This window comes from Ailuropoda melanoleuca, chromosome 8 (assembly GCF_002007445.2).
Source record: "Ailuropoda melanoleuca isolate Jingjing chromosome 8, ASM200744v2, whole genome shotgun sequence".
NCBI lineage: Eukaryota > Metazoa > Chordata > Mammalia > Carnivora > Ursidae > Ailuropoda > Ailuropoda melanoleuca.
In genome coordinates this window covers 96,447,176-96,468,879 of record NC_048225.1, presented here as the reverse complement: position 1 = coordinate 96,468,879, position 21,704 = coordinate 96,447,176, and the positions used below count along the sequence as shown (strand labels likewise).

At 43.6% G+C, this 21,704-nt stretch overlaps 2 protein-coding genes and 1 long non-coding RNA gene across 11 annotated transcripts in view; 2 read left to right on the top strand and 1 right to left on the bottom strand.

Annotated features, from left to right (window-relative positions):
- Positions 1-11,591, top strand: part of LOC100480199 (complement receptor type 1-like) — a 79,216-nt gene extending 67,625 nt beyond the window's left edge. For 2 of the 3 annotated variants that reach the window (XM_034666943.1, XM_034666945.1), the window contains one exon: positions 9,293-10,030. In XM_034666943.1, the coding sequence (XP_034522834.1) occupies positions 9,293-9,656 (364 nt within the window). In that variant the 3' untranslated portion in view covers positions 9,657-10,030. Of the gene's footprint in view, positions 1-9,292; positions 10,031-11,233 lie in introns of those variants that run through there. The other variant, XM_034666944.1, reaches the window with a different exon arrangement.
- Positions 4,422-17,329, bottom strand: LOC105240679. 2 transcript variants are annotated; one of them, XR_002144074.2, is made up of 5 exons: positions 16,672-17,329; positions 14,250-14,424; positions 11,326-12,321; positions 10,513-10,577; positions 4,422-6,143 (listed from the first exon to the last, which is right to left on the bottom strand). It is a non-coding gene; the product is annotated as an uncharacterized LOC105240679 (long non-coding RNA). The 2 variants fall into 2 exon arrangements; XR_002144073.2 differs by lacking the exon at positions 11,326-12,321.
- Positions 17,330-17,343: 14 nt separating this feature from the next.
- Positions 17,344-21,704, top strand: part of LOC105240680 (membrane cofactor protein) — a 39,584-nt gene continuing 35,223 nt past the window's right edge. For all 6 annotated transcript variants that reach the window (XM_011233650.3, XM_011233649.3, XM_011233647.3 and 3 more), the window contains exon 1: positions 17,344-17,608. In XM_011233650.3, coding sequence (XP_011231952.1) covers positions 17,488-17,608 — 121 coding nt within the window. In that variant the 5' untranslated portion in view covers positions 17,344-17,487. The remainder of the gene's footprint in view (positions 17,609-21,704) is intronic.

The window sequence follows — 21,704 nt, the reverse complement described above, 5'->3', positions numbered from 1 at the left end:
ATATTTATTCAGGTGGGGAGGCATGAACGGACTCTTCACAGAAAGAGAACTCAACAGCAACCCCTGAGAGCTTCCGCAGCACCGCCCGCATTTCGGCAACACNCGGCAACATGCGACCGGACATCGGATACATTAAAGCCATTTGCTTTTCAAAATACAGTCAGGTCTCTCTTACCTCTGCAGTAAGGGATCATAAATGCAGTTAAAGAAGTTAGTAAAAAGCACGAGATCGTCCTTCCCCTCTCTCTGCCCATCCGTCCTCCAGGAAAGCACGGGTGGCTGCTCACCAGAGTCGGCGCGAGGCTTCGAAGCTGCTGCTTTTCCCCCTACATCATAACCGATTTCAAATGGTGCTAGACAAAAACAGACTCTGAACACCAGGAGAAATCGGTCAGCCCGTGTAAGAGATGGGTCCGGTGGTGCTCCTGGGGGTCCTGCCCCCGACCGTGCAGGTGGCGAGTCTCAGTGCAGCCGCACTGCCACAGCCGCGGAACGTTCCACGGTGTCTGGAGCAGGTGCGGCGCTGACGCGAATGGGACCGTCCTCCGGATACAACAACAGAGAAAATCCCAGTATTAGTCATGGTGAAATGGAGAGCTCTTAGGCCAAGGTCCCAAACACCAGACAGTAAGTATCTTTTCCTGATTCAGGAAGATACAAAGAATTAGAACAGGCCAAGTAACTGTTAACCAGACGAATCCTGGAACTCACAGGGTAGGGTGGACTCCTCATGAATTGGGCTGGACCACCTGTGACCTCTTTCATCCCTCTGGACTAAAACAGACCCAGACTAAAAGAATGTCCCCTTACACTCTTGTTCCTACTCTCTTTATGCTGTGTAATCCTGGTCCTTGAAATCTTACCACTTCGTAGTGAGAAGAGGCAAGTAAAGATAAGGCAGTGGAAAACAGAGAAAAAAGTATTTTTCCCTAAGGCTTACGATAGCTCAAGATACCAGTCCTAGGCCTCCCTAAAAAGGAAGCTGGGGGAAATAGACCAGGGACTTGGAAGAATACACCAGAGACCAATTTGAGAGAAAACAGCAAGCCAAATACGAAAAGAATTCATTGAATGCTTGCATCACAGAATGAAGAACTTCTTGGAATTCTCAAATTTACCACATCTCCTATTTCAATGGCCCGGTTATACCAGAGACCTGGTTTATATCCTCTTCCTCACCATAAGGGGTGATCTCAGGCTCCCCTTTAAGGCTAGAACATGCCGCTAACAGTACGTATGACCTATATTTAACTGTGTTGTCTCAAGAGTACCATAACAGTATTGCTTGACCGCTAAATAAATTTAACTCCATAAATAAAGTAAAAACTAAGACTTCAATGGAATATTCCAGTGAGGCTCAAAGAAGTATTACATTCTGTAACGCTCATAAAAATTTCCTAAAATCCACTTCATCCATTTCAGTCCCCCAAGGATCCATCTGTGAATGCAAATGCTTTCCTAGAACCTAGCTTCTCTCTTTTCTACCCAGATTTTGTCTCAAAAGCTCCAGCTCAAGTTGGCTTATAGGTAGTTCTACTATCGCCCACCCCCCCACCGTCTGCATCTCCTGGTCCACAAAAGTCTCCATGACCTTTCTAAGCTAAGTGAAGTTCCTTTAGCAGAGTTCAACACTACATAGCACTGAAAAAGGAGCAGGGAAATACAGAAACTCTCTTAGAATGCAGGATAGGGAGAGAGCCCTGGCCCATAAATCTGGAAACGTTAACCTCATTAAAACTAAAGAAAGGCAAAAACAAAGAACAAGATACATTTTATCCCCATTACATTAACAACAGAAAGCTACTTATGTGTACGCCTGATAAAAAGCAAGGGTGTGATGAAATGGATATCCTCATATGTTGAAGTTACCCCAGCAATTGGCAGAAAGCCTATGAAAAACAATTATGCAATGTATATAGAGAATAATACAAATATTTATGTCACTTAGCCCTCCTAGGAATCCATTCTACTGGAATGTTTTGATATGAAAAATATTTCATGCATTTTTATCAAGAGCTTCATTATAAATAAAACTGGAAACAACTTAAATTTGCAATAGAAATCTTGGACTACACTGATACAGCCACTAGAATAAGTTTATATTTATTCGCCTGTCATGATTTGGATTTTTACTGTATAACTGTGTAAGAACTTAGAAGCACAGGAAAATGTACCAGAATGGATTGTACCAAAACATTTCAGGGTAGGAGGATTATGGGTGATACTTTTTTGTTCTGTTTTATACATTTTTGGCTGTAATTATAGTAATTTTATGAAAAAAATATTAAGTTAAAAAGAAAAAAAAGCACATACTTTGCTGAGTGCACAAGATAAAATGGGGTTGTGCGAGGGAGACCAATGGCTTTTTATACTAGAAAAACATTAGACTGTGTGCTGAAAAAAAATCAGGATGGATTGTCACTGGCTGAGAGCTCCTGTCAATCATGCTGCGGGCCAAACTGATGTCCTCCTGGCTTTTGTCTTCCCTTCAAGACCACGTGATGCTCTCATAGCTGGTAAGTTTCATGAAGGGTTGGATGAGAGCTCTACCACCTTTAACAGTAAGTATTCACTCACAGTGAATGAAGCGTAAAAGGAGAGATCAACATCTCCTACGTTACAATTTCAGTTAGAAGGAAAGTAAGTTGAAATTCAGGCCATGGTGCGGCAGGACTGGTATCCTCACGGGCAGAAAGAGCAGTGTCCCTTATCGAAGGTTCTATACTGGCTTTGAATCATTACAGATGAATAATCGTCCTTCTATTCTAACGGAGCTGGAGAGCACAACTTCCTCTTTGGTTTATAACCTAGGAGGTTTCTTCAGGATGGTGTCATGCCCACTTGCACACAGTGGAGGCCACAAAGACCAATTTCCTAAGCCCATTTCAGAGGAGTGGTTTGGTGGTAGACTTTGTCGNTACGTTACAATTTCAGTTAGAAGGAAAGTAAGTTGAAATTCAGGCCATGGTGCGGCAGGACTGGTATCCTCACGGGCAGAAAGAGCAGTGTCCCTTATCGAAGGTTCTATACTGGCTTTGAATCATTACAGATGAATAATCGTCCTTCTATTCTAACGGAGCTGGAGAGCACAACTTCCTCTTTGGTTTATAACCTAGGAGGTTTCTTCAGGATGGTGTCATGCCCACTTGCACACAGTGGAGGCCACAAAGACCAATTTCCTAAGCCCATTTCAGAGGAGTGGTTTGGTGGTAGACTTTGTCGCAGAGAGTAGCTTGTGCCTGCGCCTTACACAAGACAGGAGCGCAGGGTCCCGCAGCGCCCCAGCCCGGAGCTCCCGCGCTCTTCTCACCTATTTGTTGAAAGGCTGCTTTGGACTAAAGGTTACAAACTGCTCTGCTCACCCCTTATCTATGACCCTGCGGTAGTAAGACTCATGCGCTAGATTAAACCAGGAGTAGAGGGAAACTCTTCAAGGTAAGCCTGTGTGAGGTGTTTCTTAAAAGTAGAATTTATAGTTACATTAAAAAACTCACTGGCAACCTCTGGTGGGACTAGATATTTAGAGTTTAAAACCTGTGGGTTACATTTTCCATGCATTCAATGACCCTGTTTTACTGCCTAGGTATTTTCTTTGGCGTGATCTTTCTTTCATTCATCATTGGTTCTTGGTGGATAATTAATGTTAAAGCACAAAAAAGGGTAAGTATAGCCACATTCTCCTAGAAAATATCTACGACTGTATCCGCCTCCTCTTGAAAAACAAAGAGAAGTGAAAGAAAACCTCAAAAAAAAAAAAAACCCACCACTACTACATAAACAGATGTAATAATTCTTAATTATAAAGAAGGCCCTTGATGTATATTGAGGATAGAGAAGTATTCACACTGAAAGAAATATATATGAAAATAAGAACACTTAAAAAAAAAAGCTTAGGATTTTTAAGGAGGATTAAAATTTTACAAAAGGGAAAATAGGCAGAAGGAATTTTTTTTTTAAGTTTTTATTTATTTATTCGACAGAGATAGAGACAGCCAGTGAGAGAGGGAACACAAGCAGGGGGAGTGGGAGAGGAAGAAGCAGGCTCATAGCAGAGGAGCCTGACGTGGGGCTCGATCCCATAACGCCGGGATCACGCCCTGAGCCGAAGGCAGACGCTCAACCGCTGTGCCACCCAGGCGCCCCATAGAAGGAATTTTTTGATGAGATACTTGGTATCCCAGTTTTGCCGAAACATTCCAGGCTCAGATCTCTAGACACAGACCTCTTCAAGGCACCAGAAGTTCCATAGTGTGTCCTACTGGCCCACACCTCACAGGCTGCCAGCGTCAAAGAACTTAGGCTTTTTACAGGGCATTAAAAAATAAATATTTTATAAACCCACCTAATTTTTAAAGTTGCCAAAACCTTATAAGGATTAGATCTAAATAAACATTTCTGACTAGGAAGAAAACGTATCCAGCTTTTGTGTTCACTGATTTATTTAGAACAAAACCTGTGAGGTCAAAGTCAATAAGATCAATGTTTAACCGCGATAAACAAAGTCTATACCCATAAGAAACAGCTCATACCTTTAAGTGAACAGTTTGCCTTAGCAAATGTTCTAGACACAGTCTCCCAAAGCAAGCCTAATAGGAAATAAAGTGCTATTTCACAGAGGAGGTCAATGTACACCTTTTAAAAGCAGAATATCACAGCAGAGCGTCTTAACAATCTAGTCAGGAAGTCAATTTCGTGATAAAATAATTAGTAGAGATTTACATTTAAGTTAAATCTTTAGCCTTCCTAATTAACATTCTCTACGTGCTGTGGTTTGACAGCTAAATACAATTCCTTCTATTTCATTATTAAAAAAAAAGTGAAAGTAGCCCTGATAGTTTATATTAGCTAAAGTCTTTGTGTCAGGAACTTTTCCCTCTTAAAGTTTCTCTTTTAGTACCACAGTTTGTGAGTCACTTTTTTTTTTAATTAGGCTTTTTAAAAATTAAGGCTGAATTAAAGTAGTTGGGGCTTCTAATTTTCTATTTCCAGGCCAATGTCCAGTTAAAACCAGCCACAGCAAAGGATTCTCTTTCTCTTAGAGACAGTCGTGACCGTCCCCTCCCTCCTCCCTGCTTCCAAGGACTCCATTCCGCATGCCTATGGCCTGTTCCTAGCTCATCAAGGAGCACGTTCCGAGTCAAGCTATTGATTTGTAACTTAAGATCGTTTCCTTGTATTATCGGGCATAAAAAAGATTCAATAGCCATTTCATAAAAATTATTTCTTTAGAAATGATTATCTTGTCTCATCGAAACACACTCTGATCACACACCATTTCTTCCTGGGTTTCCCCGTCTTAAAATCTGCCTCCTGTCATTGCCATACTTTCCGAGGACGACGGCCTCGCACCAGCCCAGCATTCTGCGAGCAGCAGTGACCAGGGATGGGGCAGGGAAAAGACCATGGTGTTCTTGAGCCTGAAGGCTCAGGGAGCAAACCCCCCAAACAGCGAAGTACCCCACCATTGAACCTATCCTATATGTAATCCGTACACAGTTCAAAACATCTCTAAACCTTTATCTCTTTGGCCTGGGTTTCACTTCTTGGGATAATGAGTGGATTACTGTCAGAAAATGCCATTTATTTCCGTGTTAGAAATATCACATAACTAAGATTAGCAGGAAGAGGTGCTGAAGTTTAAATAATCGGAACCCCCAAGATCCTTCTCCTGGAAGCAGTTGGGTGATTAATCATTGTGCTATGTCCATGTATGGGGGAAGCCGATAAGCTGGGGAGCTGCGGCTACACAGGGTGAGCTGATTATTCTTATCTGGATCTCATGCCTTCCTCATAGGAAGGGCAGGAAGGCCCTCGCACAGAAAGGAGAGGGAAGTCACGTGAGAGGCACAGGAGAGTGGAGGGGACCTTGGCTCTTGCCTCGCCAGCACAGCAGTTTCCATCAGCACCCCAAAAGACTGACAGAAGGGTGTAGAAGGACTGGCCCGCTCTTGGGAGCTGCGGGATCAAACCAGGCCCGGACGGGAGCAGGACACAGGAGACAGCTCAGAAACTAGCCATGTTTCTCTTAGATGGTGTTTGGCACACTCATCTTTGTCGATATGTATCGAGCACTTCTCTGTTCCAGGGACAGCTCTGAGACTTGTGGAGTATCCTTCAGGGAAGGCAGAATCCTTCGTGGAGTTCTCATTCCAGGCACCGGAGAGAGGAAAAACAAGACATGTAGTTAATTCATTATAATAAAGGGGATACAGACTGGGAGAAAACAGATCAGAGTAAGAGAGCTCAGGGACGTGGGTGTAGGGGAGACCCAATCTTTAATACGATGATTAGGGGGGCCTTATGGGGGAGTGTTTAAAGTGAGATCGGGTCTGTGTGTGTATACCTTCCTATTTTTGTCTAATTTTTACTTCTTAGATAATCTTTAAACTGCTTATAGTTGTTTTTTTTTTAAGATTACTTTTCTAATGCCTTGTTTAACCAGCAAGTTAGGAGTCAAGGGGCCAGAAATGGTGTGAGGAGGGAGAATAGCAGCTACAAAATGCAAGTCACCGGCCTGAGGTGGGGGTGAGTGTCCAGCAGAAAGCAGTGTTGTAATTAGTGACATCCTCCTGAAACTGTGTTGTGACCCAAGACCGAAGGACCTGGGGGCTGTAACCAGCCCTACCTGGTAGTACATCTCTAATTGTCCTAAACTTACCCTGGGTTTCAAGGTTGCTCTTTGTTTTAATATACGAACACTGAACTTGGTGAGCCGGCCTGTTTTAGACTTCCGTCACATCACTGATGATCTCCCATGCCTCCTCGACCCTCAGCTCTCCCAGTTTCAGTGTGTCTAATTACTCTGTGCATTTCCTCCCTCCGCCCCACGTGGCACTTCCCACTCTATTAAATTATCCTTTTTTTTTAATTAAATTATCTCTTGTCTTCTTGGTCCCTACTACACTCCTCACCAGCGCCACCCGCAGAAAATGAGCTTCTCGTGAACAGAACCACCTATACGCACTCGAAATCATTTTTATTTAATGACTTTTGACTTCCATTTGTACAGTAGTCAGGATTAATAATAAGAATAGCAACAGCTGGGGCGCCTAATGGCTCACTTGGTTGAGTGACCTCAGACCTTCGGCTGAGGTCATGATCCTTGGGTCCTGGGGTCGAGTCCCACATCGGGCTCCCCACTCAGCAGGGAATCTGCTTCTCCCTCCGCCCCCCTCACAAAAATAAATAATATCTTAAAAAAGAGAGAGAGAGAATCGCAACAGCTAATATATTTGCTTACAAAATATTTTAAAATTTATTGTCTTTGGTCCCCAGAGCAACTCCGTGAGGTAGGTAGGCCCAATAACATTGTTATCCCAAAGCAGAGAAGACTCTGAAGGGCAGAGGAATTCAGTGACTTGCTTAAAATCATCCCAGCAGGAAGTTGCTCAGGGTAGGGCTTCAGTCCTGCTGATCAGACTCAGAATCCTGAACCCATTCAGCTACCTGGTAATAATTTCAGTTGCTTCTGAATTTGATTCCGTATCACCCAGAAATGCATATAGTACAAAGGTGGAATTTTCTTCTATCAATATTGTCCCCCCATCAATCTTACTGGATTTTTTTTTTTAAGCTACTCTGGTACATTAGGCCAATATCCTTCTAGAGAATAGCAGGCAATCTCTCCCTTTTTATGCTAGTCTGAGTTATTAGCCTATAAGAAACTTATAGTATTTCTGTAAAGGATTCTGTCCTTATTAAGATTGGTGGAAAAGTTCCTGTCCATTCACACAGACTAGCAAGTTCTGTGATTTAACGTTACTGGCCTTTCACTAGTGAAAAATGTGTCATCTGCATACCTTATATTTCACTGTATATTTATACAACAATAATTTGTGACAAAGGTTAAGCAGGAGAAGTCATGCACGGATCACTCAGGAAAAATACTGTTGGACTCCTCCATTCACAGCCCATTTATCCTTGCCTCTTGTTTCTGCCTCTGATCTATTCCTATTCCTATAGGAACCAACCTTCCTGTATATACTCAGATAAAGCTTTAAAGTCCTCATTGGTCTAATGCTTGGAGTGACGAAACTATTAAGACCACTCCGTATAAAAGCATCCCTGCATTACTCCATATTCGCATTAACTACCATCAATCAACTGGATAGCCATTCCTTCTGCACACACTCATGAAGATTGTATTCTCCCACACCCACGTACCACTCCTCAGTCAAAACCACTTTTAGCCATTCCTCAGATAACCACTTAGTCATTGCTTCTTGGAAGCCCCTCCCAGAACACCTGTTGGTACAACCCTCTGCTCTTCCTCATGCAAGAATCTCAAATTGGCCCTTCCACATCCTGTGAAAACTGGCTCCTGACTCAGTCTTCCTCTTTGTCTCAAGGGATGACCTCGTTCTAATTTCCATGAAAGGGTAAAGAGTAAGTGAGTAATGAGGAAGTACTGGTAAGTGGAGGAGTTAACTCTTTGTGCTTCCACCCTTAAGTCCCTAATACCAACACATATCTGAAACCTAAATGTACTGGTATTGTATCATTTCTCATTTCATTTCTGTACAATGAAGTGCATCTTAACCCCTGAAGAGGCAGAGTAGCGTTATCAGGTGAGATCGTGAGCTTTGCAATCAGTAAGAGCTGTGTTCACACCCACTTACTACCTCTGAAACCCTCAGCAAGACATTTACCTTCTCTAAACTTCATTTTCCTTGTCTGTAAAATAGGGACAATATTTCCGACCTCACTTAACACACTGCCTCACTTAGGATGAAGGTCAGAAAATGTTAGCTGTTGTTATTTACACGTGATTGTTACTGGCATTTAAAAGTGGTTAAATCCTTGGAATTACTGTCAGTCCTCCTATGCCTCATGACAATGACTGCTGCTCTCCAAACTGTGGACGTCAACGTACAGAAAACAGAACTCCCATCTTTGCAAAAACAGAAAAGGAAGCCTTGAGTAAGATCCACTGTGCGGAGCCGTTGACCTTGTGAGGCTTCAATATCACAATCTGGCAGTAAACGATTATTTGCCAGTCAGAATTGCTTTGGAAATAAGTGTTTTAAGGCACGGACACTTGTCTATAAGAATTCAGCGTCTTCTGACACACCGTACAGGGTGGTTTTCATACGATTTCCTCCTTCGAGTTTTGACTTAGTCATGCAAGGTGGGATTTGGTTATGTTGTCCTTTTACACACCTTGCAAAGATTTCAGAAACTTGAGGCAAATTCTGCCCTAAATTTCAAAATGAAAGCCGCTAACGAATTTCTTCCAAGACTGAAATGTACGTAATTAAGGTATCTTTCCTATTTTTCTTCTCCTGCCAATTAGCAATAATACAGATGAAACACCTAGAGAGAAGACCCATTTACACCCTCAAGAAGACAGCAGTGTAAAGCCTCAAACTGCAAACGAATCAGGACAACAGCAGGTACCTAATGTAAATACTGAATTCGAAATGTCTTCAAGAACTCAAACACTGAAAATGGGAACAGGATCCGCGTATGTTGCTGCTCTAGTCGGATCACTGGTACCAGGGAAGTTAGAAGGTACTTCAGGGAGGGGAAAGGCCTTGGTGGTTGTTTCTGATGGATTCTGGTTGTTTCCAGCGAGTTGGGTGAGGACTGTCGTCAGCGCTATGCACAGGCACTGTTTTCACAAAGCACTCTTGTATTTTTGTGCAGGGACGCTATGAACCTTTGAGAAGGAAGCTTTCGTTTTTGTTGTGGAACCCAAGCATTTGCCACGTGGGTGTGCCTCCGGGTCCCCCGCTTCCCTCAAATGCACAGGGTCACCTCAGGATCCTGTGGAGGCTTTGGGTTTCCCCTCCCCTGCTCCCCACTCTCCTTGAATTCTCTGCCTCCCCTGGCCTCCTGTGACTGCCCTCTCCCTTCTGTCCCCCACACCTCATGTCACCACACCTCATGCCTGCATTCCAGGAATTCAAAGTAGCAGCTTACTAGCACAGCTGTTGTGTGGTAACTGTTTCTCGGTTTGCTAAAGGATTGGGGTGAAAAGGGAGATTATGCTACAACCTGAAGTGGCACACAGGTAGGACTGAATATTAGAAATCACTGAACCGAAAAGTAACTGTTTTTGTAAATCAGGTCTTAGTGGAACCCAGCCTCACCCACTGTTAGCCTACTTACGGCTACCACAGTGGAGTTGAGCAGAAACAACAGAGACGCAGAGACTGTGTGGTTGTCTTTACGAAAGTTAACTTAAAAACGATTTCACAAGAGAGCTAAGAATAGCATTTAATTCCTCCTCATTCCTGCCAGGTTACTTACCTAAACATGTTACCACCTTTCTTCCAACTGAAGTTGCATTAAATTAGGCTCAGACTCCAGGTACCCAGGGAGCTCCCCAAAATGCTCCGATCCAAAGTGATGTCTTTCTTTAAAACTCACAGCAATTGCCGTCTGTTACATTTTTAAAATATACTATTTCCTTTTAAGAATACTAAGAATTCCTTTAAGAATTTAAGAATACTAAGTGCTCATTACTGAAAATGTAGAAAATAAAGAAAACATGAAGAATATAAAAATTACCTGAAAGAGCGTCTACACAGCAGTCCCGTTCCTCAGCTTCTCTGCGTGTTGTTTTATATCTGCAGCTGATACATGAAGATCGTATGGACTGTAAGTACTGAATCCTGATTTTGCTTTCACGCGATGACAACCATTTCCTTTATCAAAAAACTTATATCCTCTAGTTTCAATATCATATTCGTTGTTTTTTGCTTATTAACACTACTGTATTCACTTGCTCATTCCTACATTCTTCAAACATGGATTAGTCACATTTTTTTTTTCTTAATTTAGGAGAGAGAGAGAGCATGAAAGCATGAGGGGCAGAAGGAGAGGGAGAAGCTGACTCCCCTCTGAGCAGGAAGCCAGATGTGGGGCTCGATCCCAGGACTCTAAGATCATGCCTTGAGCCAAAGGCAGACACTTAAACAACGGAGCCACCCAGACACCCTTGGATTAGTCACTTATACCATGTACCATACATTGTACGTATATCTTCTTTCTCATGCTAACTTATGAGTAAGGACCTCCATTTTAAATTTCCCTAAATTTCTGAGTAGCGAATCAAATGAGAAGTATAAACAAATGAGAGTAAATTTATCAAAATTTCATTTTAACTAACTTTTTGGAAGTGTTCTTTTACATCAAGGTACGTGTCAAATTGTGTACATTGAATGCTGATCAACTTCTAATAAAATGGTAGGAATTCCTTAATGACTTTGTGTCCAACCTCCTTTTTAAGACTGAATTTTGGCCAAAGAGTTCTACAGGACCAAGGTTGATCATCTGTGGCAAGATATGATAGATAAGGAATGAGTCAGAGTCAGTACCAACCTTAAGACCTGTGCCCAAGCCAGGAGAAAGGGCAGAAAGGGTGATACAGGAAAAGAGGCAGATTCCAGAGACACAGCTGCGTGCTAAAGGACATGAGAATGTTCAAAGATGACGCAGGTAACAACAGATGTTGGGAAGTCTTGTGAGGTGGAAAGAAAACAATGAGGAGGGATCAGGTGGCAGGAATGATACGGGGTGTCAGGTGAGCAGCAGGGCCTCCACAGGGATGTGTTCCACCGCGGGGAGGACAGTCTTCCTGGCCTTAAGGGAGAGGAGAGGTTTCAGCATGGCCAGGGAAGCGTTTGGACCCCTTGGACTATACAATATCTTCTTTCAATCTTGACTGTGGTAGGGGGAGGACGTACTCTCTGAGACGGACCCCGCTCCAAACCAGCAGCTCCTGTTTGCTGTCTCTGCCATGACCCGGCTCAGAAAAGAGTCAGAACTATGTGGTGTGTTATGAGGGGCCTCTATGTTTCTGGAACAAGGCTCTTTCTATTTAGTTGCTCAACACTGAGAACACTTTTCCTTTGACAAAAAAGGCAACGAGGAAAGGTCAACTTTTTCATTACTCCCTCTCTTATCTACTCAGTGTCTCAATTTAGGCCATATTTTCTTGTGCCCTACACAGCAACCACTAAGGAGGGCAAAACAGTTCTTGTGAACTCATAATTATGTGTAATGTTAGTATCACCATTTTAAGCAGCAAATTCCGGGCGGTTCAGTTGTCACCCATGCTGTCACCTGAATAAAAATATCCTGTTATTTCAGTGCCCTTCCTTGACAAAGTACTCCAGCGCCGGACAACACCTCGAATCACAATGTTGTGGGAAAGGACACAATCCAACAGTGTAAGATGTGAGATTCATAAAATCTTGGAAGTGACCTCCCGGAGACGCAGCCATGTGCACTTGAAGATGCCGACAAGCTCCGAGGACTAGTGAAAGCTCCCTCCTCTTAGCCTGGATTAGTCACTCCTTGTGCTCTGTCCTTCTGCTGGAAGCACACACCATCCAGTTAGGGGAAGACTGCACTCAGGGTATGCAAATGATCTCAGTTACTTAAAGGAAGAAGGTGTCACTTTGGCTTTCTGTTTACAAGTTTGTGATTCGCCTTTCTTATTTTCAATGTTCATACTATGGAATGGCCTCATTAACGAGAAGATCAAAATCCAGGAGGAAGACGTGAAAAACGAAGTCACATACAATTATACTACTCAGTGATAACCACTGTTAATTTTTGATTCATTTTCTGCTAATCTTTCTTCATCTATGTTTGTTTCTTTTTACACCCATGTCTTTCTTAAATAGTTACTTTTTCTTCGATGGAGCAAAATCTCCTATTAGATCAGATATAAAATATAGCGAGATCAGTTTTTACTTTCACTAGGAAAAAAATTGTATTTTCTGTTTATTAAGAAGGTATTAAATGAACCTGGAGAAGAGGTTTTCAAGAGAAACATCTTAAACAATGAGCTCTGGATATTTCCTAAGCTCTATTTCAAAGCAATTTGTACTGTGTGTATAAAAACATACTCTTTTAAATCAAACAGTAATTTTATTATAAAAGCAAGTGACTTACTTTTTGTATAGATTCAGAATATGCCAAATAAACTAAGAAACCATGACTTTTAAGAACTGCAAAATTAATGTACAGGTCTCTAAATAGGTGATCCTGGAGTACCTAAATGGGCCACATACAGAGCAGTAATTTATTTGGGATGACATTACGGGCCATGCTAACGATCTAGAAAGTACCGGAATCTTTCTGGACATTTAACAACAGATTTGTACATGATGACTGATAGCTACTGTGTAATTCTGGGTTTTAAGTTGCTTTTAGAGTTTATTCTGCCACATTCATCTTGATAAATATGAAGAGTAACCTGGACATCAACTTGATGTTTTCTTTAAAATCATGGAAGAAAGGGAAAAAACAGCATAGGCAAAGTCAACTGACAAAATAGGAGGAAAAAATTACAACTTTTATCATAGACAAGGATAACTGGCAAATTTAGGGCTAAAAAATTCAAAGACCAACCCTCCTCACTCCCCATCTCCCTGTAAATGGGCAAAGGATATACAGCCAGGCCTCCAATAAAAGAAAGGCAAGGAAACCACGACTATATGAAAAGATCCTCAATGGTTTTGCTTAGTTGAAACTTATGGAAACTTAAGGAAATCTATTAGGTCTTGCGTTTCTGAAGACGTACATTTTAAAGGAGGGCTAGAAATTAACTGTTGGGAATTGGCCTTTCCTTGAATTAAAATTCCCTATCACAAGAAAAAAAATGTAAATTCCTCTTTTCCCTCAGAGTGCAGTAGGTCAGTGAGTATTATGATTACCTAGCATCTGATGCCTGGGACATTGAAATTCAAGAAATTCATGAGATTTTTTGCCTGTGACATCAGTGATACAAGGGAAATACTGTTTATACTAACTACGAGTAAAATACTGAATTGTCTAACTTCATTTGTATTGTTGAGTAATTCTGTTGACCTCTGGCCTTACATTTTTCATCTGAAAAGCAGGGCTGGACCAACTGGTCTCCAAAACTATTCTTAGTGCTAACAATCTGAATTTTGTTCTTGTTTCCTTTTTGTGTACACGTAAGTGTGAAGTGTAATTTAAGTGTAAGTGTCTATGACATTTATATAAAATGTTCTGTCTCCATCACTATAACGGGAAAGGAATAAAAGATTTTTTCTTTCTAAATCGATGTCTGGAATATGGTTTGTAATATATTTACTTTTTAAAGCCTTTAAAAGCCAAGAGGAAACAAAATGAATATGGGTTCCTTCTGAGAAGTGCCCTGCTTTCTGTACTGCATGGTTTCAGAATCCTGTGTAAGGTGCGGTTTACCACTGGAATGTTCTTGTTGGTAACAGCTAAATAGGAAGGTCCACCGGCTGGCAGGTACTTACCAGGTAGAAACAGAGACGGCACAGCTCCCCGGCCCACATCAACAAGACGGCTTATCTATGCTGTTTAGCCATTCTCTTCCAGCTTTCTCAGCGAACCTAGTGTGTAATTCACCATGACAGCGGAAAGCCTTTTCTGAGAGGACTCACGGGCCCATTCAGGCTGCTACCCCCACCTCTGAAAAGCATGATGGAAATATACGAATTTAGGAGGCCAAGATTCATCTAGCATTAAGATTTATTTTACAGAAGGTGGCCTCTGTTTAATGACATCCCCACACACCCACCTCCGCCCTAGTGCCATTCATAAAGCCTTAAAGGAGATCTAGCACATCGCTCAAAACCTGGTCTACACACAGGCACATTCTCCACGCTCTCCGGTCACTTTGGCAGTGCGACAAGACCTTCAGGGGGAGTTGCGGGCACCGGAAGCCTTTACTCCCCTACCTCACTCAAAGCCTTGACTCGAGTTCTATTCCTGTCCAGGTGACAGGATGTTCACTGTCAACACTCTCCCTTTGAACCAAGTCACTCAAATGGTCTCAAGGCTAAGGACTCAGATCACAGCTTGCACTGCCTGATACAGGAACGTTTTCTGTGCAGACAAGTTGCAGCTTCCTCCTTTAGAGGCAAACCCACCTTGTTCCTAGTGTCGAAGGTTATTAAAACAAAATCTCTCACAACGTCCCCAGCACTTATTTGGTAAATCCATGCTGGGGAGAACTGGCAGAGACATGTCAGATGCACTTGACGGCAACACCCATGCATTTCGGGCAGTATTCACAGGCATTTACGATGCACCTACTACAGACCTGGCTTAGCACTGGAGCTACAGCAAGAAATCTCTAGCCCTGTCTCACGGAGCTTTTCCAGAAAAATAGGGAACAGGGCACAGAACCTTTCCAATGGAGCCTTAATTTGTTCTGGTGAAAATAAATCAATCAATGTGAAATTCTCCAATTACATTTAGAGTAGCTTGATGAACCCCAGGTATAGATTTTACTGATTGAAAGAAAGTTCTAGTAAAACCCCAATTCTTGACTCTAATCTAGCTTGTGTAACTAGGAAACCAAACACCAGCCATGTTTTGCCACCTTTTAATTTACTCCTGAGAAAAAAACGTACTTCTAAGACTAGAAATAGATGGAAAATGTTTTCGTATTACTGAGACGTAACTGACATATACCATTGTATACAGATGGCTGCAGAGAACAATACTCTGTTTTCACAAATAAGTGTCAACATTGAACAACATTTCCGTTAAATAACTCTTTTGCAACTGTAAAAATTAACAGAAATAATCCCCCTCATTGAGTTTTCTGTCTCCTTAATTATGTCTCCTTTAAGTCAGTGTCATGATGGAGCGTCTGGATTTTAGAATTTAAGATACTGAGGTCTTTTAGGATCACCTCCACAACTATTGTTTCATATCCCGTCAAAAATCCAAACATTGTGTTGTTCTGGGAATTATGCAAAATTCCATGGTTTGTTGAACCCACAAAGTTTTAAGTACCTCTCAGCTATAGAATTCTTTAAATATATACAGTTTTGTACTTCTAGAAGATGCATTTGAGGTTAATACAGAAAGATCACAATTCCTCACCATTCTGTTATACCTTAATTCTGTATGATGCAGGATCAACCCCCAACATTCTATGAAAATAGCTGTTGATATATAGGTTGGACTGAAAAAATTTTTTCTTCATGATTCCTGTAACACAGGGTCAATATAGAAAACTGAAAAGCACAAAGAAAATGAAATACCCATAATCCTATCACTGTTACTTAATTTTGAGCTAATTGCTCTATGGGAATGCCAAGGACACTTACTTGGAGTCAATTTTTTTAACTTATATATCGTAGTTTCTCAGGTAGATTTTTTTTAACTGCCTGATGCATAGACATTCATACCATGAAGCCACCTATCAAAAATTCCTTATACTTTGGCTAGACGCTTAGGATTTATTTTTCTTCGAAAATTACACACCTTTGGTCACAGCTCTGATGATTTCTGTGGCATAAACTCCAAATGGAAATGGTGGTTTAAAAGTCATGGCCATTTAAAAACTTAACATATGGGAAAGTTAAATTAAAAGCCAAGGTTTGAGGGTGTTGGTCCCCCCAATACGATTACTCACATTGGTTGACATTTATTATTCTTGGCCAGCTAATGGGAAGAAAATGTCAATTCCTTCTATGTACTCTTTTAATACAAGTCATGTGACTTTTTTTCCTCTTACTAGTCATACAGGTTTAATCAGAACTCTACAAATAGACCTGGCTCATTCTTAATTTTCCACTTGATTTTCCATTGAGAGACTGGGTCACCAGAAACGTTCTCCAGCTTATGGATTCCTCTCCATCCCAACAATAATGGCTTTAAGTACTTCCAAGAGGTTGGCAATTAATACACCCTTGTCCTTACCTTTTTCGTGCATGTTTTTTGCCTCTTCAATAAAGCATTTAATTGCTCAAGAGCCCAGAGAGGTAAGGCCCAATATGCTAATGGCCCGGTGTGGTTTAATAATTCATCTACCTTGCTTTACTTTAGGGGTTGGGAGTGCAGTGGCCAAACCTCTGAGAGTCTGAAATCTAGCAGGCCTCCAGAGGATCCAAGAGCAGACAGACGTTGAGCCATGGAAATCACAAGTATTGTCCCTAAATATGCCCGATTAATGCCAACTCTTGAAACAAGGGCCCAGGGAGTCCGGAGTGTCCCACGACACACTGGAGCCGCGAAGGGTGCGGCCCCACGACGACCCGCTGCCTGGGCCTTGGGTTTCTAGCGTCAGGTCGCTGCGCCTTTCGCTCAGTGCGGCGTTCCGTTCTGGAAAAGGGACAAAGATGACCCCGCCAGCTCTGCTTTCCTTCCCACTTTTCCTGAGTCCGGGCGGTGAGCCCCGCAAGCCGCCGGGGTCCTCGGGTCGGCGTGCACATGGGATCGTCGAAGGGCCTCCCGGCGCCCGCGGGAGGGGAGGGGACTGAGTCCCGTGGGTGCGACCACAGCAGGCCCACGCCGGGTCGGGGAGGCTTGTGGGGCCCTGCGACCAGGCCCCGCCTCCGGCCGCCGGCTGCCCCGCCTATTTCGGGAAGGCGAGTCACTTCCGCCCAAGCCTCGCGCAGGTCACTCCGCCGCGCCTGGCGCCGGACGCCCGGGTACTGGGGGATTGTTGCGTCTGCTCCCCGGACCTGGGAAGGTGTCGCTTAGTGGGCTCTCAGGTTCCCGCTGGACTCCTGTAAGATGACGACATCCTGGGCGCCGCGCACAGCCCATCCCTGCCGCCCCGAGAAGCCCTTTTCTGTTTTGTATGGCTTTGGGATCCTTTTGATGGCCTCGGTGCTCCAGATACCCATGCCCTCTGGTAAGAGCCTCGGGAGGGTGTGCGCGGCGGCGGCGAGCTGGAGCGGGTCGGGGAGCGGGCCGAGCGAGCCCAGGGCCTGGGAGCTTTGCTTGGTGGGTCGGGAGCAGGCGCGACGCCGGGGCGGCCCCGGTCGTACTGTGCGGACACCTAGGGGGTGGAGGCTTGCGAGGCGTTGGGCTGCAAGCCCTGCGGGTGTTGGGCGCGGCTGGTGTTTTCCCCTGGCGGAACTGTGACCCCCGCGAGCGCTTGCAGCGTGCTTCCGGGTAGAGGCACCTGGGGGCTCGGAGCGCGGACCTGGGCCTCGGGGTAACCGCTTAGTTTCCGTGTCCCGTGCGTGTCGCTCTTGCTAGGCTCCGCGGTGTGCCTGTGGGAAGGTTGGTCCTGTGTTCCGTGGAGGGATGCTGGCCTTGGGGAGAAGGGTGTTGTTTGTGCCGGCCTGGTGAGACCCCGGGCTGGGTGTTACCGGGTGTGTGCTTTACGGAACTGACCCGGCTTGGGTTGTGGGGATAAGGAAGCTCACTGTTTGCTTTGCATGGGGGTGGGAATCGCGTGTGGCTCTGTAGCGCTTGGGTGAGAGTGGGCTCCAGGTGCAAGCATGCTGTGGGCCCCTGGGGCTTAAAGGGTTTGGGAGGGCCACACCTTGCTTCCTGCTTTTTGTACCTAAAGGCAACAGTCTCCTTGTTGGCCAAGATCCTATGGGTGTCGGTTTGCACGGTGTTCCTCTTTCAGTTTTTTTTTTTTTTGGACATAGAATCATCTTCCTGTTTCCATCCAAGAGACGTTATCCAATTTCATTACCTAATGGCTTTTTGCCATTGTCTTCCTTGTTTTCATAAGGGTGGGTCGTATTTCAGGGGAATTCTGAATTAATCTTAAAAGCATTGGTAGCTTACTGACAAATGAGTATCCTGAGAAATACACAATAAATGATGTCAGTCCCGTTTTCTTCACACCCATTAGCGGAAACTGAAGGCCCCCATCCATTAAATTTATTTAGTGTTTGACTGAATAAGAATTAGTGCTTATTTTATATATATATATATATATATATATATACACACACACACACACACACACACACACTAAAAGAGACGTGCTTGTTGTGTAACGCACAACGAAGTGACAACCATTTTCAGTACTTTGGTATATTTCTTTCTGTCTTTATCAGCACCTGTGTTTCTCTGCCCAAGTTATTTATAGGGTCCTATTACATATACAATTTGCATGCTGCATTCTTTCCTTAGTAGCATTCATTCAACACATATTTGCCTTCGGTGTGCCAGGTTCTGTGCTGGTCCTGAGGATACACTGGTGAGTGATGACAAAACCATCCATTTTTATGATCCTGGTTTCACTATTGATCTGCTTGCACTCACACAAATAAAAGCCAAAACTGTTTTGCTCACTTAGAACCCCAGGGCCTGGCACACTGTGGCAGTTGAGAAGTAGTTGCTAAAATTTATTTGGAAGGGCGGACAAATCAAAATATACTATGAACAAATACATTATAACCCAAGAGACGTGTTTTGGAGGAAAGGAGCTTGATTCTCTGCTAGCATTTAACAATGACTGGGGGCAGGGAGAATTTTTCTTACTGAATAGGCCAAACTCTGCCTCTGTGGGGCTTCTGTACTTACTATTCCCTCACACACGGAACACTCTTCTCCAGCCCCTTGTCTATAAGACTCCTTATCCTTCAAGCTCAGCTGAGATGTCACCCCCTCAGGAGGCCCCTCTCTGACCACCCTATCTCAGATAGACACACTCCAGCTCAAATCCCGCCTGACTGGGCGTCAAGTCACTCTTGCAAAACCATTTTCTGCTCTCCCCACTAGAATGCAGAGAGCAGTCTTGTCACACTTGTGGTTCCAGATGTGCAATTTTTTGCCCAGTGTCAACACTCTTGTAAACTATTGAGTACCAGAAAATGAAATATAATAATAAAATACAATTAGGCTGGGACTTAGAGTGCCAGCAAAAATTCCTCCTGCTTCCAGGAGGAAGGATCTATAAACAGCCGTCCTTAGGATGGCCTTTCTGTGGTGCCTAAGTGAAGTCAGGGGAAGCTGATCTTCAGTAACAAAACTTAGAAATGCAGAAAAGGAAACACAAGGCCAAGATGAAAGCTCGTAGGATAGGTATGAAATTAGAGAAAGTACAAATGAGCCTCATAATGTCGGGCAGGGAAAATGCAGGACTAGAATACACATGTCAGTTTTGAAGCAGCTCGCAGGCCCAGAAGCAGGTTTGCAAGCAGACAGTGTTGTGCCTGGAGGCTTGCCATCTCAGAGGTGGTTAGTTGTCAGCTGCACGCGATGGCAGAAGGGAACATCTGTCCTATTCAGAACCAGTCTCATCCTTCCAGAAGGGGTCTGCTTTTTTGGACAAAACCCACCATCTCCTGCGGTGAGAGGTATCTTTTTTCAGTCTTTTCTTTCTCTCTAATGGACTTAGCCAAAATAGATCCTTAAGTGCTTACAGGTAGCTTCTTGTTTCCTTCCTCTATGAATTGTAATGCAAAGGGAGCAGTCCTTATCTGGTCAGTTGCTAGGTTACCAGAATACTGGGAGGTAGGCAACAGAAGAAATTACTTGGCCAGATCTTTCTCCAGGGCACAGAGCTTAAAGATGATTCTTTTCATTGTTAGATGCGTCACAGTATATTCTTCACCTTGGTGTTGTCACAGTATATTCTTCACCTTGGTGTTCCGTTTGACAGCAGTGGTCCTTTGCGGGCCAGATCGTCCTTTTTGGCCCAGCTCCTCTGGCGGACTTACTGTGCTTGGGTGAATGGAGTCAGCCACGGGAGCTGTTAAACACAAAAACATGTGGTAGTGACTGAGAGATCCATGCGGAGGACAGTCCAAGAGAAGGGGACTGGGCGCTGCCTCCCGGGGACGCACACAGTGCTCGCTGGAGGAGCGGTTGAGTGGATTCAGTGGAGGAAGACAGGAGTAGAGCAGGGGTTGCAGCTGAGCAGGGAGGGAGGGTGTTCAGAGCAGAGGCAGCAGTGTGATCAGAGGCCTAGAGATGGGACATGGCTGGGGGCTTTCGGGGGCTGCGGAGCTACCCGGTGTGGCAGCAGGAGGACAAGGGAGGCAAGAGAAAGGCCAAGGACTAGAACACAGAGCAAATCTCTGTGAAAAGCAACAGGATAGCCAGGAATGAATAATCCCCATCATTAAAATTCAGACATGATGTTTATTATCTGTCCTCTCAGGGCACTTGAGCCCTTTTGTTTGACTTACTAGCACATAGCAAATCTAAACCAGGGTTACTTTAATTTCTCCAGACTCAGTAGAAGACCATTTCTTGAGGACTCCATTGCAAGGTGTTGGTGTAAGCGTGGGAGAGTTTCAGATGACCGTGGTGGGGAGCAGTGTCAGTAGTGGAAGCAGGCTGCCTGGCTGCTGGAGATACTGTCTTGGGCAAGTTACTTAACCTACTGTGTATTAGTTGGCTCATCTGAGAGAGGGGTAATAGTGCCCGACTCATAGGATGAGTATTGAGTATGAAGATAGTTAAATTGCACTTAGAATAATGGTACAGATAGTGCTGGATGTATGCTACTTCTAAAATTAGTACCACTATCACCACTATTGTTTTAAGAAACAAGACATAGAGTCTTTGATTACCATAGTTGGGAAAAAGTAAAATCCCCATTATTTGGAGTTCTCCTTTGATAATGTTAAAATTCCATTTCTAGTAATAGCAGCAATGGAGAATGGGCTCAAAATAAAACAAGAAAGCATAAATATTTTGACATGAAAGAAGTCAAATACTGTGATAAAGGGAAGGAGCTGTCATTCAACCAATGACAAAATTTGAAGACAGGCATAAAACAACAAAAGAATTATGATTTGCTGATATCTCTGGAAGAAGTTGGCTGAACAGAAAAGAATTTGAGTTTTGGTCTAAGAGTGTATGGAACTGGTAACAGCACTCATTCATCTCTGGCGCTGGGTATTACAAGTGCAGAGAGGTATCATCCATGGTCCTCAGAATGTAAGAGTCTCGTAGGGAGGATGAACAGTAACAACTTCGCTGTGGAGTAGTCTGTGGAAGGAGTAAATGGGGATCCTGAGGACACTTAACCC